Consider the following 16,307-nt stretch of genomic DNA (forward strand, 5'->3'; position numbering starts at 1 on the left):
ACTAGATACGCTCCTGTACTTGGTATCAATACAGTGGATGTTAGGTGTAGATCCACCAATTGTGTTTGTTTACATTTGTGGTGGACCGGTACTTTTCAGAGGCGGTATAGTAGCGAAAATGATTCATTAGTATCGTGATACTATACTAATACAGTATACCGTACAATTCTAATTCAAACTCATTGTTACTGTTCAAACTGTGTGTAATTTTACAAAAACCTTAAATGCACTTTTTAAATAAAACCACTGCCTTGTTTTAATAAATATTTAGGCCTACTACATTTTTTAATGTTGGTCATTAGGGTGGTACTTGGAGAGCCAAGTGTTTTCTGAGATGGTACCTGGTAAAAAAAAAGGTGGAGAACCACTGATTTATATTGTATATCCACCATATCGCGCAACCCTACTTTTGAATGATTTAAGGAAACCCGCAATTTGTATCAAATTGCATTTATACACATTTTGCTGTGTTGTTTGTATCCAAAGATAGTTATGTTATTGCGTTTTACTGAGCTAAAAAGTCAGTGTGTGTGGTAATATCCCAGACATGGAGACTGAACCTTCTTTAACATGAACTCCAACCATCATTTGCGCATACTGACAGCAGAAAAACACAGACCTTTGATGTGCCAATGTGTGTGTGCGGTTAGGATGAGCATGTTGACAGGGCCACAGTAGTTGTCTGACAATATCTCAGCTGTTGTCTTACCTAAAAACCTTCTGAAGAGACACCCAGCAGTCCTTGAGCTCACTTTGCTTCTGTGTTACTCCGGCAGCCAAGGCAGGATGGAGATTAGACAGCTGTGACACGCTCACATCTAACATCTAGCACACACACACACACACACACACACACACACACACACACACACACACACACACACCTGCAGGTTAGTAGAGAAGGCTTCTGCAAAACACCTCCGTGTCTGTTATGCTGTGGAGTTTTAGTAAAAACGATATTTCCTACCATGATTTGACTGGCAATGTCTCGGATTTCCCTGTTCCCGAAGAGGTCCGGCTCTTTGGAGGCGTTTATGCTTTTCATCTGGGAGGAAGTAGAGTTCTTAGTGGTGTCAGTTCCAAGTGGAATAGCGAAAATAAAGACAACAATACCATGTTATTGATGACAAATATTGTGTTGTCGGCCTGCTGGTAGAAGGATGACACCTCTAATGCAAGATGAAGATTGTCTTGGTGATTTTTCAGGTGTGACTGGACTTTCAGCCACCTGTACACGCAGAGCAGAGCTCAAATCGTATCGCTCATTTACTGTAGTACAGGGGTGTCAAACGTACGGCCTGAGGGCCGGATCAGGCCCGCGAACAGGTTTTATCCGGCCCGCGGGATGAGTTTGCTAAGTATAAAAATGAGCCGAAATTTTTTGAATGAAAGAAACTGCTGTTCTAAATGTGTCCACTGGATGTCACAATAGCAATTCTTTGTATCTTTGTAGATGATGCTACATATGTAAAACAAAATAAACCACATAATGTTAGTACATCAGTCGAGGAAAATGAGCAAACTACATAAATAACATACTGTAATTTGATCTTGATATAGTTTTTTTTATCTTGATAGATTGAAAATGAACACCAATGAGTGACTGATGAACATTATCACATAATTTATTCAGAAAGTATAAATAACGACAAATAAAGTTAGAATACTATTAACCGCAACATGTAAGTGTAAAAAAACCAACCAACAACATTATGATTTGTATATTTTCAGAATGTGCTTGTTCTATTTCTAAACAAAGAAAACAATCTGAAGTTGTCTTTATTTTGAAGTTATCGTGCCGGGATTTTACCAGCCTGGTAGTAGATTTTTCTCTGTGTGGCCCCCGATCTAAAATTAGTTTGACACCCCCGCTGTAGTAGTTCGTCTTGAGGGGCACTCACATTTTATTGACATTTTTCCGCCTGCTGGAAATGCTTTTGCTGTCTGCCTTCCCTTGTTTCTCCAGTTTGAGGGCCAAATGATTGATCTCTTCGTGGAGGGTTCTGTGTAACTGCTCATCCTGCAATAAAAAAAATCAAACTAAAATTAAATTATGACGGGAGTTGTCTTTGCACCGTCAATTTATTTAGTTGTCCATTTAATAATAATGTATCTATTTTAGGAATGTCTAATGATCATTTAAAAAATCTGATTAATCACACTTTTGTATCTCGATTAATCATGATTAATCACAGCTTGTTATTCACTTTAAATCAACTTAAAAAGAGCCCAATATTTAGACACAATTACAATTTCATTGTCAGGCTGTCAAACAGCCTGACAATTTTTTTTACTTGAATGCTCGTCATTTATTTGCTCAAAACCTGTTATAAGATTTATGTAAAGTCCAGTCAGGGTTAATTTATATATATATATATATATGCATACATATACACGCACACATATATATACATACATACATATTTACATATATATACATACATACACATACACAAATACACACATATGTATGTATATATGTTTATATTATATGTTTATATATATATATATATATATATATATATATATATATATATATATATATATATATATATATATATATATATAATGTGTATATGTATGTATATATATATTTATATATATATATATATATATATTTATTTATTTATTTATACATATATATGTATGTATGTATATATATATATATATATACACATATACATATACAGTAAATATACTGTACATATACACACACACATATATATATACATGCATACATATCTACAGATACTGTATATATATATATATATATATATATACTTATGTACTATATATATACACACATATATACATACCGGTATACACACACATATATATAATAATACCTGGGATTTATATAGCGCTTTTCTAAGTACCCAAAGTCGCTTTACATGTTAAAAACCCGTCATTCATTCACACCTGGTGGTGGTAAGCTACTTTCGTAGCCACAGCTGCCCTGGGGTAGACTGACGGAAGCGTGGCAGCCAATTTGCGCCCACGGCCCCTCCGACCACCACCTATCATTCATTCACCGGTGTGAGTGGCACCGGGGGCAAGGGTGAAGTGTCCTGCCCAAGTACACAACGGCATGGTAAGAGGCGGGGAGCGAACCTGCAACCCTCAGGTTTCTGACACGGGCGCTCTACCCACTACGCCATGCTGCCCCAAATAAATAAATATATATACACATGAGTCTCCTCACTCATCTTTGCACCAACGTATGCATTGATCCGATCACTGACCGTATAACAAGCCGCACTGCCATCTATCCATCCATCCATTTTCTACCGCTTGTCCCTTTCGGGGTCGCGGGGGGTGCTGGAGCCTCTCTCAGCTGCATTCGGGCGGAAGGCGGGGTACACCCTGGACAAGTCGCCACCTCATCGCAGGGCCAACACAGATAGACAGACAACATTCACACTCACATTCACACACTAGGGCCAATTTAGTGTTGCCAATCAACCTATCCCCAGGTGCATGACATTGGAGGTGGGAGGAAGCCGGAGTACCTGGAGGGAACCCACGCAGTCACGGGGAGAACATGCAAACTCCACACAGAAAGATCCCGAGCTTCAACTCAGGACCTTAGTATTGAGAGGCACATGCACTAACCCGTGTGCCACCGTACTGCCCAGCCGCACTGCCATCCTCGGTAAAGAAGGTAAATGAGCACGTACAGTCAATATAAACTGTGGGATTAATCTGCATCTATACATGATTAATGCAATCATTTTTTTTGTGATTAGTCACATGATTTACATATTTTTGACAGCCTTAATTTAAATGGTAAATTGTTGTATATGTGAAATGCTTACAGTATGTTTATTAATGATGCAAGGTTGTTGTTATTGCTCACCTGTTTCAAATCTAAAATTCTTCTGGTTAGCTGCATTTTGTCAACATTTTCCCCCATGACATTTATAAGAGACTGCTCCTCTTCCTGTTAGCACACATAAAAGTCAGAGTTTATAGTCTCTCTTTGTTGTGAAACCAGCCATTGTTTTCCTTTTTTACACGCACTAGAATTACGCAACATAATCCTAGGACCAAGATCAACAAAGAGAAATACCTCCGAGCATGATGATCACAACAGATAATAAGTTTCAGTGAAACTAAATAAAAAACATCAATTAACCTTCACCCAGACATAGTGATATAACTATGTGGTGTATCACATCACACACATTCAACTGCCATTAATTATTTAATAATGCAGTTTTGTTAAAAATGAATATTCATACAACAAATGGTACAAATTGCAAAACCAGTCCAAACATTTGGTGCTTTTGCTTTAAGGACTAGAACTTTACCTTCTCTTTAATCCAGGCTTCTAGTTTATCCACTTTTTTGTTAAACTCCTGCACGTTTTTGGCCCCTCCCAGCACCCTGGACTGATTGGTAGCGGTCTGTTTCAGAATGTTCCATTGGTCTTTTAGCTGGCTCAGCTGCTTCTTCACAAGGTCAGAGGTCGGATTCAGCTTGCAGATAAGTTGATCGCCTGTCTTTAAAAAAAAAAAAAAAAGACAGGCAAAAGAAGACATTGTTCACTAAAAGTCAAGTGTCATAGGGAACAAAACCCACGCTTTGGGGATGTCAGCACCAATGTTTGAAGCCTGCCATTAATTATTTGGATACCGCCTTTAAAAAAAACTTCACCTTCTCAGCTTTAGCTTGCTGGTTGCTCGACGACCAGGAGAACAAAAGTTGTTAACTCGCTTTCAGAAGCACAAGGTTTTGCTTTCTCATGGTTTACTGGAAATCTACTCGCATGTAACAAAATTAAAATAGTAATAATAAAAATTTTTTTTTTTTTAAGCACCGTTACTGTTTCAAAAGTACTAATTTGGGAGAAAAATAAAAAATTCAATCAAGGAAACAATCACTATACTGCAAAAAATATTTTTAATTTTTTTTTTAAATTTGCAGATTTTAAGGTAAAAAAAGTATTTTACTGTAAAAGTTCTGGTGTTTTGTTTTTTTTTACCGAATTACTGTACCAGTAAATTAAAAAACGGTACCAATTTTATTTTTACGGTAAAATTCTGGCTCCTGAGTTGGCAGTTGTTTTTTTTACTATAAAATCTACTGACTTTTTTTTTTTTTTCAGTGTGCTAGCACAAATACAATGGATAATAATTCAAATTGAGACCTGCATTACTCCATTGCAGGGAATAATTCTGAAATACTGACTATTTTTGTTGTGTTTTCATTGCATCAGGTGGACCACATCCCCATGTTTTGACCGTAACCTAACTATTTAGAATTTTCCCTCACCTGAACAACTTTGTCGCAAAAGAGCATTTTAACAACACAGCAAAATTACAAACATGAGTAAGAATAAAACGTATATATAAAGTTTAAATAAAAGTTGAATAAAAAATAGGACCTAATAAAAGTGTAAATACAAAATGTTACAATCCTAACTGGTGTGTGTACGTAAATGCCCACACTGCCTACAACGTAGTATTGAGCAGAGACTGTGAATACTTATGTACATGTGATGTTTTAGTTTTGTATTTTTAATAAATTTGCAATACAAAAAAAAAACTTTTCAAACTGTCATTATGGAGTATTGTGTGTCAAATTGTGTGCACAAAAATGTATTTATTCCATTCCGGAATAAGGCTGTATAACAAAATGTGGCAAAAGTGAATACTTTCCGAATATACTGTATGCCTGTGCATTAAAAAAACGTCTCCCAAAGGAATGATTCGCATCTGCGAATCGGTTCCAATCGTTAAGTTAAGAGAGCCATTTAAAATACGTTTGCCAACAACACATCTCTTCTTGGCACCGATAGTCTATCACCTAAAATGGAAACAATACCCATCCCTTTTCAATGCCAGTAACTGAGCAGTTGACATGTGGAGCTCTCCATTACCTGGTAAATGTTCAACGATCCATGCATTTGGTTACCTGGTTGAGCTGGATGAGGGTGTTGTCAAAGTCTTTGAGGTCTCTCTTGAGGATCTGTGAGGCTTCATCCCAGTCCTGCAGGGGGCAGCACTGAATTTTGGAGTCATCCTTCAGGTCTTGCCGTTTGCTTTTCATCCATTTCTCAGCCTACAAACGGATTTACTCCAAGTCAGTATAATACAATTATCAGTTGTTTTGATGTCTCTTTAATGCATAAGCACATTTCATAGGACTGTTTAACCTCTGTTGAAGGACAGCCCACATCTGCTGGTTGCTTGATATCAGATGTGCGATGTCTCAATGAGCGGTGGTAAAGTGAGTAAATACGGTGCTGATCAAGGGAGAAAATAGGCTGCAATTTTTTCCCTGCTTAAAGTGTTTCAGATTGATCAAAAAAGCACTTTGTTCTCCAATGTCATATTAATCACAGCAGACGTTTTGCTTGGCCAATTACAGGACAGCGTTGCATAAGGCTTTGTCTTGCAGAGCTGACTTTTCTGGGGAATGACATAAGAGGCGGGAGCTCAAAAGTTGGTGGCAAAAGTCCAAATCATGTGGAAAGTTATCATTTGTTTGCAATAAAGCATCCCGTCTGAAGGCCAAGGACCCATTGAGTCACGATGATTGAATCAATAAATTATTAAAGTCTGGCACTTCCAGTTCTAAACAAGACTGTAGTTGGCGACAGAAGATCTGTTATTTTCCACAGAGCTACTCTTATCTTACAGAATGTTAAATTGCTCTTCAGTGCACAAATAAGCCATTGCCTGTCAACACGTCATGCCTAAATTAGACATACATAGTGACTGCTATTAGATAATAAATATAATAAACTCATTTCCTCGTCTGCATTTAACATCAAGACCACACATGACATCTCCCCGAAACAACGCTTTGCCTGAAATGAAAACGCATGACGTCACTTTGCCTCAGAGAAGCGCAGAGTTTACGAGGCCTCTGAGGCATTCGAGGTTTTTATGTGTAGAACAGGAGGAAAAGAGCTTGACAAAGTGGGCGTGGGCCTATCTCCTTAAACTGGCAGGCTCACAATGATCTCATACAGGAAGTCTACGATTCCCTTGTTTCTTCCTGTCCACTTCTGCACAACAATGGCCTGTTGATCCAAACGTACAGTTGGGTCTTAGTCAAGCAGTTCAGATGTTGCATATTAATTCATGTGAAAAATCTGTGCTCACTCTCAAAAAGGGACTTGCTTACGTCATCGCTTGCTGAGTATATTTAGAAAGCAAAACTGGCCATATTTCAGACTACCTTTTAAGGCCCCGTTTACAGTTATCCAGGGTAAACCTTATCCGTGTCCATACACAACAATGCCACCGTTTAAGACCCCCGCCCCCCTCCGTCCGCTGACGCAACGCGACCTAGTACGCATGCGTGGAAAATGCGCACGTCATAGTCATCTCCAGTGTTGCTTTATGTGCAAGTTCTTAAATGTAACTTATCTGAACAATATCCTGTGTTGTGGTATTTCAATTAACTGAAATCCAGTGTGCTGTGGGGCCCTATTGTAGTGAATCACACCTGAGACATCATAAATTAATCAAATCTTTATTAGACACGTAAACAATGTGATAAAGAACATTCTACATTAATCAAACTAGGGATCTAGATATCTGGTCAGGACACTCCTCACTCTTTTGCCTTCACCTTCATTGTCCATTCGTTTTTGGTGACTTTATATACTCTGGACCGAGACGTTGAGTCCGCGACATACATGGCGGACAATAACTGATACAGTCTCCTTTTTTACAGTCCAAATGCATTCGCCGTTTTCCTCGACGGCCAGGTAATACAAAGCACACGCTACCTTTTTTTATCACATCCACGGGAGCCCGCATTCTCGTTGTCTCTTCTTCGACAAATGGACAAAGTTTTTCGCTAAGTAGAAACACAACTGACCCGGCCGGACATTGGAAAGTTTTCTTGCCGTCTGAGAAGTGTTGTATCCCAAATAGCTGCAATCGCTTTCTCTTAAGGTATTCATGTGTGATTTCCACAAGCGTCTGTGCATGTAGAAGAAGGAAAAACACGGCATGTGTGGATGATTCGCCTTCATATTTCCAGGGGTTAGCTCCGAGTTACGAAACCGCTTATTATGAAGCTGGCTGTGGGCGTTCTTTCTGATGTCACTTCTTGTGTGGGCGTGGTCTTTCTGGCATCACTTCCTCTCCAAACTCACTTTGTAAACGATCAATGAGTACATACAAAGCAAAGAGCCGGAGATTCAAGAATTACACGGATTACTTACCCGTGTAAAAATTTGTCTGAGGAGGGGAACCTTAACCGCTGGTTTAGTGTGGCTGAAACGGGGCTTAGGCTAAATAATTATTTGTTTAAGGGGTTAAACGACTTAGTGTAGACATGGCCTAAAATAGCCTAATTTTAGCAATTTGAAATAAAAACCAGAACATGAGAGTACATTTTTACACGTTGTAAAACGCTGACCACTGTGCCACACTTTTACCTGCTCGGGTAATGCAACTTGGCCTCGAAAACGTTCTATTCTTTGTCATGGAAAAAGGTGGATGAAAGGTGTGATATTTAGCAGAACAGCCTGTAAGACAGATGGTGTGCTTCTCAGCTTTGCAACCTTAGCCTTAAACATTAGGTGCATTTCTCGGGGAAAAAAACGGAATATCCATTAGAACGAGCAATCAACTCCATGTAAAACAAACATGTCTCGCCCTTCAACATGTGCTCAAAGAGACGCCTTTGACTTTTTAGCACATTCTCAGGGTGTCGCTTCTAAATTCAAGCACCTTGGAGAGAAAGGCAGCAAACGTTGTTGACATTAGCAACTTGCTCCAGAGCTCTTTTCAACACACCGTGAGCTTGACACATCCAATTTTTCTTATTGCTAGAAATAAAGTGCTTCTTTCTTGGACGGATTGACTGGACAAACGTCCCTCTGCCAGGCTCACACCGGTCCCCCGACATGGAAGCAAAGATGAGATAACACGACCTGTTCCGCAGCTCAGCAGAGCCTTGCGGGGCCAAAGGCGTGAAGAGATGGAGCCAAACAATGATCTCATCCCAAAATAATTGCTTCACTTGTGGCGTTTTTCCCTCCTTGCCTCAACCGCTCTTTCAGTTCTTGTGACACAATAAGATACAGTTCATATTTTGGTTGGGCCGACATGCAGCTCCTGTAATATGGTGCTTATAAATTAAATAGAACTTCAGAAATACTGAAAATACAAACTACAGTAGATCTAAAAAACATATACAATAGCCATGTTACAAATTAAAACCATACATTTTAGGGCAGATATGATTATTTCAGGATTTATTCCATTTACTTTCCATTTAATTGTCCTTATTTTAATGTCATCACTAATTCAAACCTTTTTTTATGTTCTATTTACTTTTATTACATTTTCCTTTTGTCCTTGCCTACATACTCTCCTTCATCTAGGTCAGGGGTCGGCAACCCAACATGTTGAAAGAGCCATATTGGACCAAAAATACAAAAAATTAATCCGTCTGGAGCCGCAAAAAGTTAAAAGCCTTATGTAAGTGTTATAATGAAGGCAACACAATAAGTAAGTGTCTCAGAGGGTTAGATAACTCTTGGAAATTACTGGCTTAAAACTGCCAAAAGTATAGATGTGTGTTAAAGGAAAGGACTGGCTGTCTTCTTCTAATGGATTTATTAAAGTTGAAGTTAAAGTACCAATGATTGTCACACACACACTAGGTGTGGCGAAATTATTCTCTGCATTTGACCCACAATCTTTGCAAGTTAGTTACCGTTTGCTGTGATCTGGAACAACATGGCACACAATCAGAAATGCAGCCAATATACAGATAATGTATCATGAGACATGCAAATACATAAATAAATAAATAAATAAATAAATAAATTAAATACACACAGAACAAAAGTAAAGGAAATTAAATGAGCTCAAATATACCTACAGACAAGGCATAATGATGCAATGTGTACACATAGCTAGCCTAAATAGCATGTTAGCATGGATTATTAGCACTCCACAAAAGTCAATAACATCAACAAAGCTCACCTTTGTGCATTCACGCACAGCATGAAACGTTTGGTGGACAAAATAAGACAAAGAAGGAGTGGTATAAAACACGTCTTTCTGTGGCAGCGACGGAGAAAGTTGTACACATAAACCAACTACGGTGAGTTCAAAAACCGCCAAAATTAGTAGGACAAAACGGCTTTGGTCAAATACTGTCATCAGTGAAGCATAAACACAAACATATTAAACAGTGGGCTTTCTAATAATTAGGAAGGTTTGTGTTATGTGTGTCCTCCTACAGAAACATTATTAAAACAACAAATATATTTTTCCCCCATCTTTTTCCATTTTTGAAAAACTTCCAGGGAGCCACTTGGACGGTGCTAAAGAGCCGCATGCGGCTCTAGAGCTGCGGGTTGCTGACCCCCGATCTAGGTCATTGTATTTTCACATTTGAGCAATCTAAGTCTACAGTATGAGCATGAAGCTATCGATTATTTTAGTAATTGAGTAATCTATCAATCAGGTCGTTTGATTAATCGAGTAATCGGATAAAGCACATTTTATTGCTTCAATTCTTAATTTAGTGAAAATAGTTTAAATAAACAATGTTTTATGCTTGCCAAAACCGTCACTCTTTGTTCTCATAAATGCAACATTGAAATTGCACTTTTAACATGTGTGCATTAATAAAAATAAACATTGGAAAAATCTCAAACCACAGCAGCCACACACCACAGCTCTGATGCAGCGGCCGTGCGAAAAAACTATGTGCATGTATTTAAAGTTCCAGGTACCCAATCTGGTCTGAATTGTATACATTTTTGTTAATTACACTCTTTAAATGAATATAATCGAAGCAACAGAATAAAAATCAAAGCTTTTTGTAATCGATTTATTGATTTCATTGTTTAATCGTAGCAGCTCTGACCCCTATTTTCAATATTTCCCTTACTTTGGTTTCCTAAACACTGCATACGCTATGTACAGTCATTAACTCCTACTTGTTTGATATTACATTTTTTTCAAAAACTTTCCTTTCTTTTCCTTACACAGGAAGTCAACAAAAGTGAAATACAAGCAATATTGCAAAAGTCAACATGTAAAAGATACTTTGTGAATGAATAATGAGTTGTAGATTCTAAAGAATGGGTTGGATTACACAAACTACTCCTTTTTGGAATAGTTTGTGTCTGCTTGTAAGTACTCTGTGATTGTGCGCTGCCGAACATGCTCGTCTGCTTGCAAAACCAGCAATGTCATGACGTGACGACGCGCCGTCATGCCCAGGGACCGGTACTTTTCAAACAGAGTATAGTACCGTTTTCGATTCATTAGTACTGCGATACTATACCAGTACCGGTATACCGTACAACCCTAATCTGTATCAGTTTTTGTGATTTTTTAAAACAAATCTCATCATTCCAAAATCCCTTTCTCGCACATATTGTATTTTGTTGTTGTCGTTCAAAAGACACACACACAACACTTATATTTGATAAGTCAATTCATTTAACGATAAATAAAAATGAACTCGATAACTTTGCCAGCCTCAATAAATCGCCATGTGCATGCGTCAAGAGCGGTCATTTTTTGATTGCGGCGGGTGTTGCACTGCATGCACATAAACTGTAACAACGCTAACTTCCGACGATTAGCATCACCGTATTAAATTAAAATAATTGAAAATCTGTGATTGATTTAACCACACGTTGATAACACTATTGACCAACTAGCATTAGCTTGCTAGCTAGATTAAATGCTAACATGAAAACAAGAGACATTAATATCTTCCCCATTAAGGAACGTCATACCCCCATCTAAACTTGTATGAACACATTAGTGTCTGAACTACTAAGATACACTTTTCTCATTGAACATAAAGGCTGTGCTGTCTTTGCATAAAGTGATCAACCTACACTCGACAGTGTCACGTTGAAACAGAAAGTTATTTCAAACAGGAAGTGAACCCGAGGGACGTCACATGAACCGGAAATGAAGCAAAGTTATCACCCAATTTGTATTTATTAAGACAATTCTAAAAATGTTTACAAATTAAAATGGAAGAAGATATACATATTTGAACACACAAATAAAATGTGACTCTTATAAAGCCAGAACAATATTTGATGTTTCCTCTTTCAAGAAAGTATAATGTGTGTCTGTTAATTTTAGTTTTTAAAGAAAAAATACAACTTTTTAAAAGATTTTAGTGTGTGTGTTAGTGTCGTCCCAAAATTATTTTGATACTTTTCAGTACTTTTTGGTACTTTTCTAAATAAAGGGGACCACAAAAAAATGCATTATTGACTTTATTTTAACAAAACATCTTACGGTACATTAAACATATGTTCCTTATTGCAAATTTGTCCTTAAATAAAATAGTCAACATACAAGACAACTTGTCTTTTAGTAGTAAGTAAGCAAACAAAGGCTTCTAATTAGTCTGCTGACATGTGCAGTAACATATTGTGTCATTTATCATTCTATTATTTTGTCAAAGTGGTAGAAAATGAATTATTAATCTACTTGTTCATTTACTGTTAATATCTGCTCACTTTCTCTTTTAACATGTTCTATCTACACTTCTGTTCAAATGTAATAATCACTTATTCTTCTGTTGTTTGATACTTAACATTAGTTTTGGATGATACCACAAATTTGGGTATCAATCCGATACCAAGTAGTTACAGGATCATACATTGGTCATATTCAAAGTCCTCATGTGTGCAGGGACATATTTCCTGACTTTATAAACATAATATACATTTTTTTAAGAACCAAAGAAGATGTTGTGATGCCAAAAAATATCGACGTAATCATAGTAGATGACTAATATGACATAGTAGTATTGACTGGATACACTACTGTACTTGGTATCATTACAGTGGATGTTAGGTCTAGATCCACCAATGGCGTTTGTTTACATTTTGACGGCGGTGAGCTACGGTGTGTAGTGAAGCATGTTTAGCTATTCCTCATCCTGCAGGGATGATACTTGTAAGAAACTTACTTTATTAATCGCCATGGAGACAAGGATTAGTGATTTAGAAGTAGCTAAAACACTGCAGACTGCGGATTAACTTTAGCCGTTAACTAACTTACTTAAAGCACCTCTTCCTGAGGGTGTTTCAGTGTTATAACTTCACCTTTATCGTTAGTTTTTAAGCCAAAATGCGTCCCTTTTCCCTTTTCTGTCTACACACTGTGTCTGCTTGTAAGTACTCCGTGATTGTGTGCTCCCGAACATTCTCCTCTGCTCGTAAACCAGCAATGACACGACGTGACGACGACGGGAGTGCGAGGGGGGGTGGACCGGTACTTTCCAGAGGCGGTATAGTACCGAATATGATTCATTAGTATCGCGGTACTATACTAATACCGGTATACAGTACAACTCTAGTGCGTATAAGTACTTTTTGAGCACATTCAACAATACCCTGATATAAATAATAATCGTGACAGACAGACAGAGTATATTTTATTTTTATCATTTGTTTATTTTATTTAACTTTAATATTTAAAAGTTTACATTTCAATAACAATGTTAAAGTAAACAAGGGATGCCAGTTTACTATTATTATATATAATCATCATATCACTGGTTATTTTGGTCTCAAAATAATGTTCATATGGTATTGTTTAATATCAATAATTTGTAGGTAAATAAATCGGCCTCACATAAACCCACATCAATTATTGTACATAACAAACTGAACACAAGCATTCCTGCAGCTGGCAAATCGGGAAACATCTGGGCAAATGAAGGAAGCGGGAGCGGGCAGTTTTTCGGATGTCTGACTATTACTTCTAAACGGCTTTATATAGACTAGGTTCATTGTTTAACTCCTGCGAGGGAAAACGCGGCGCCATGCGCTTTCTCGTATGAATCATCACTGTTTTAGCTCATTTGTTTGAATAAGACAAGAGGAGAGGTCGTTAAACAAGGCAATGAAGACCTAAAATGACCTAAAAGGACAAAAGGGGCCATCGCTGCGCTCCTGTGTTATTATTACCAGCCTCCATGTGGACTTTAGAATGTCTTTTCTTTTGTTAACATCTTCCCTGACCTCATGTTTTCCAGTGAGCCCTGCCTCTGAAGGGTGTGCTGTAACAGAGCACTTCTTACACACGCATACAGAGATGACTTCAACCAGGACTCAGCCAAACACAACAGTCCACTTTGCCCAGTGTCATACAACACACAACATACAGTTCAGCAGAGTGGGAGATTCTGCTGACTGTTGACTTTTTCATTAGTTACACCCAAGCAAAAAGAAAACAAAAGGGTTCACACGTCCTCACATATTTCACCCCTTAACTGCTTCCTAAATGTGTCAAACGAGGAAACGTCAGGGCAAACAACATAACTGCAAAGGTTATTAGCTAAATTAGCACCAATATTGAACACTTTTATAGCACAAACATCCCATCATTTTGATAAAGTAACGTCCATGTACTGCCTTTGTGTACTTATTTTTGACTGAAATTAACATTGTCAGGAGCTTACTTAGCAGTCAGACTTAGCAATGCTTCTTACCTGTTGGACTGGCTTTTCTCCATTTAATTTGGGTCTGGTTTCTCCCTGCGCAGCTGAATAATCTTCAACGAAAACCTGAAAGTTTGTGATAAATGTTGAATATAAGAAAATGGATTGCTAAGTAAGATAGCAATAAAAACATGGACTAAGTTAGCACTGAGAATCTGTCAAATTAAGCTAGGAGTTAGCATCAAAGCTAACCATGGATACCAATGTACTGTATATGTTTTCACTAAGCTAGAAGGATGTGGTCTTCTTAATTTTTGGGGTTTGAAAAATGTAGGGAAGAAAAGATGAGCTTGTAGTCCAATTTTTTTCAGAAATAAAATAAATACTTAAAATAATGAAATAAAAAAATACATCTTATAACAGAGCTTTGAGAAAACGACTTCTCCTTGTTGTATTACAACTAATGATAACAATGTGAACATTAGTATTTTTATATTTTTCCAAAATGGTTTTGTTAGCAGTTTTAACTTATCAGTCGGACTGAAAAAAAAAAGTCAGTTTATAAAAAAAACATAGAACATAAGAGGTTTTTTATAGGTTTGTTAATTGTTACATACAATAATATCAAGATTCGATTTGATTCTGATTCCTGGTGTGATGATTTGATTCTGACTAATTATTGTAATATATTATTTGGTATAAAAATGATCATAAAACCTTTTCTAAAACAGGTTGCAGATTACAAAAGCTATCGGTACTCTTGGTTGCTGATGAATAACGTACACACTCGCGTCGAGTAAGCGTGGAGATGGCCTAAAAACTTATATTTTAAAATTGATTCTTAAAAAATATTTATATAGCTTTATATAGATTTTTTTAAACAACCCTGATAGCTATAGTTATTAAGTATAATAACAATATCCAAAATCAGTAGCAGTAAACAATATCAAATGTGTGTTTTGTACCTTGAGATGAGAGTTAGGTTTATTCTCACAGTTGACTCCCACAGTCCTAGGCATGTTGGGATCTGATGTGCTGCTAATGTTGTTGTTGTTATTATTATGGTTTTCTGAAGTGGCTCTCAAAACAGATCGCTGTCTCTGTCCCACTGAAATAGCGTCCTCTGCTCTTTCCTTATTCCCCGAGATGTTAATCTTTTTGATGGATCTCGAAACAGCGGACGAAAGAGAGGCGTTCTGGTTGAGGTGGTCCTCTGTGGCCATGTCCTCCTGGTTGTCTTTTACAGGGGCTACCTGTTGGCCGGTGGGCAAGACCAGACAGGGGCCATGAGCGCAGACCTGCTGTCGACTGAGGTAGAGCGAGTTCAGGTTCTGCTGTAGTGTGCAGTTATCAAAGTTCTGGCTTTGCAGATAACTCTGCGCAATCTCCTGGCATTTGGGCACAGTGGGGACAGACAGCTTGGTCCCAATCGTGAATGGCTGTACCTTCCTTACAATACTCTCAGACATGGCCAGTGTCCTGATGGGAAAACAAAATATTCTGGAGTCCAAGTGCACGTTGAAAAAGAAAAGTCTCTCACATCCCTTTCTGGTCCTCACTCATCAGGTCTGCTTGTCCAGTCTCTGTTCTCCTGACAAGTGGAGGGTTAAATAGAAAGTGAAGAGGCTTGTCAGTTCTCCACCTTCTTGTGCATGTTGAGAATGCATAGCACACAGCCGAGGACGGCTTCCTTGGACTCCTTTGAGCTGACACGTTCCCACACGTGGCGCAGCGCTGTGCCGAGGTGTGCGATGGCTGAAGAAAGGCTTCTCCTGAGGAACTGGACCAATGAGCCAACCACACTGCTACTGAGGAGCCTGATAACCAGGGACCGCAGCAGGATGAAAAATGCTGGCATGCTGCCTGAAAGACTTTCTGCTTTGGCTTAAAAAAAATGC

General features: G+C 38.0%; 2 protein-coding genes across 6 annotated transcripts in view; one reads left to right on the top strand and one right to left on the bottom strand.

Annotated features, from left to right (window-relative positions):
- Positions 1 to 8,867, top strand: part of ntpcr (nucleoside-triphosphatase, cancer-related) — a 94,015-nt gene extending 85,148 nt beyond the window's left edge. The window contains exon 6 of the mRNA XM_062058566.1: positions 8,799 to 8,867. Within this exon, the coding sequence (XP_061914550.1) occupies positions 8,799 to 8,804 (6 nt within the window). The 3' untranslated portion in view covers positions 8,805 to 8,867. The remainder of the gene's footprint in view (positions 1 to 8,798) is intronic.
- The window catches only part of LOC133657347 (uncharacterized), a 55,347-nt gene extending 39,325 nt beyond the window's left edge, over positions 1 to 16,022 (bottom strand). For 4 of the 5 annotated variants that reach the window (XM_062058560.1, XM_062058564.1, XM_062058563.1 and 1 more), the window contains exons 1-9: positions 15,375 to 16,022; positions 14,461 to 14,535; positions 5,917 to 6,063; positions 4,311 to 4,502; positions 3,857 to 3,940; positions 1,902 to 2,020; positions 1,114 to 1,228; positions 968 to 1,045; positions 710 to 825 (exon numbers count right to left, since the gene is read on the bottom strand). In XM_062058560.1, the coding sequence (XP_061914544.1) occupies positions 710 to 825; positions 968 to 1,045; positions 1,114 to 1,228; positions 1,902 to 2,020; positions 3,857 to 3,940; positions 4,311 to 4,502; positions 5,917 to 6,063; positions 14,461 to 14,535; positions 15,375 to 15,878 (1,430 nt within the window). In that variant the 5' untranslated portion in view covers positions 15,879 to 16,022. The remainder of the gene's footprint in view (positions 1 to 709; positions 826 to 967; positions 1,046 to 1,113; positions 1,229 to 1,901; positions 2,021 to 3,856; positions 3,941 to 4,310; positions 4,503 to 5,916; positions 6,064 to 14,460; positions 14,536 to 15,374) is intronic. The other variant, XM_062058562.1, reaches the window with a different exon arrangement.
- Between the last annotated feature and the right edge of the window lie 285 nt (positions 16,023 to 16,307).

Source organism: Entelurus aequoreus, linkage group LG09 (assembly GCF_033978785.1).
Source record: "Entelurus aequoreus isolate RoL-2023_Sb linkage group LG09, RoL_Eaeq_v1.1, whole genome shotgun sequence".
NCBI lineage: Eukaryota > Metazoa > Chordata > Actinopteri > Syngnathiformes > Syngnathidae > Entelurus > Entelurus aequoreus.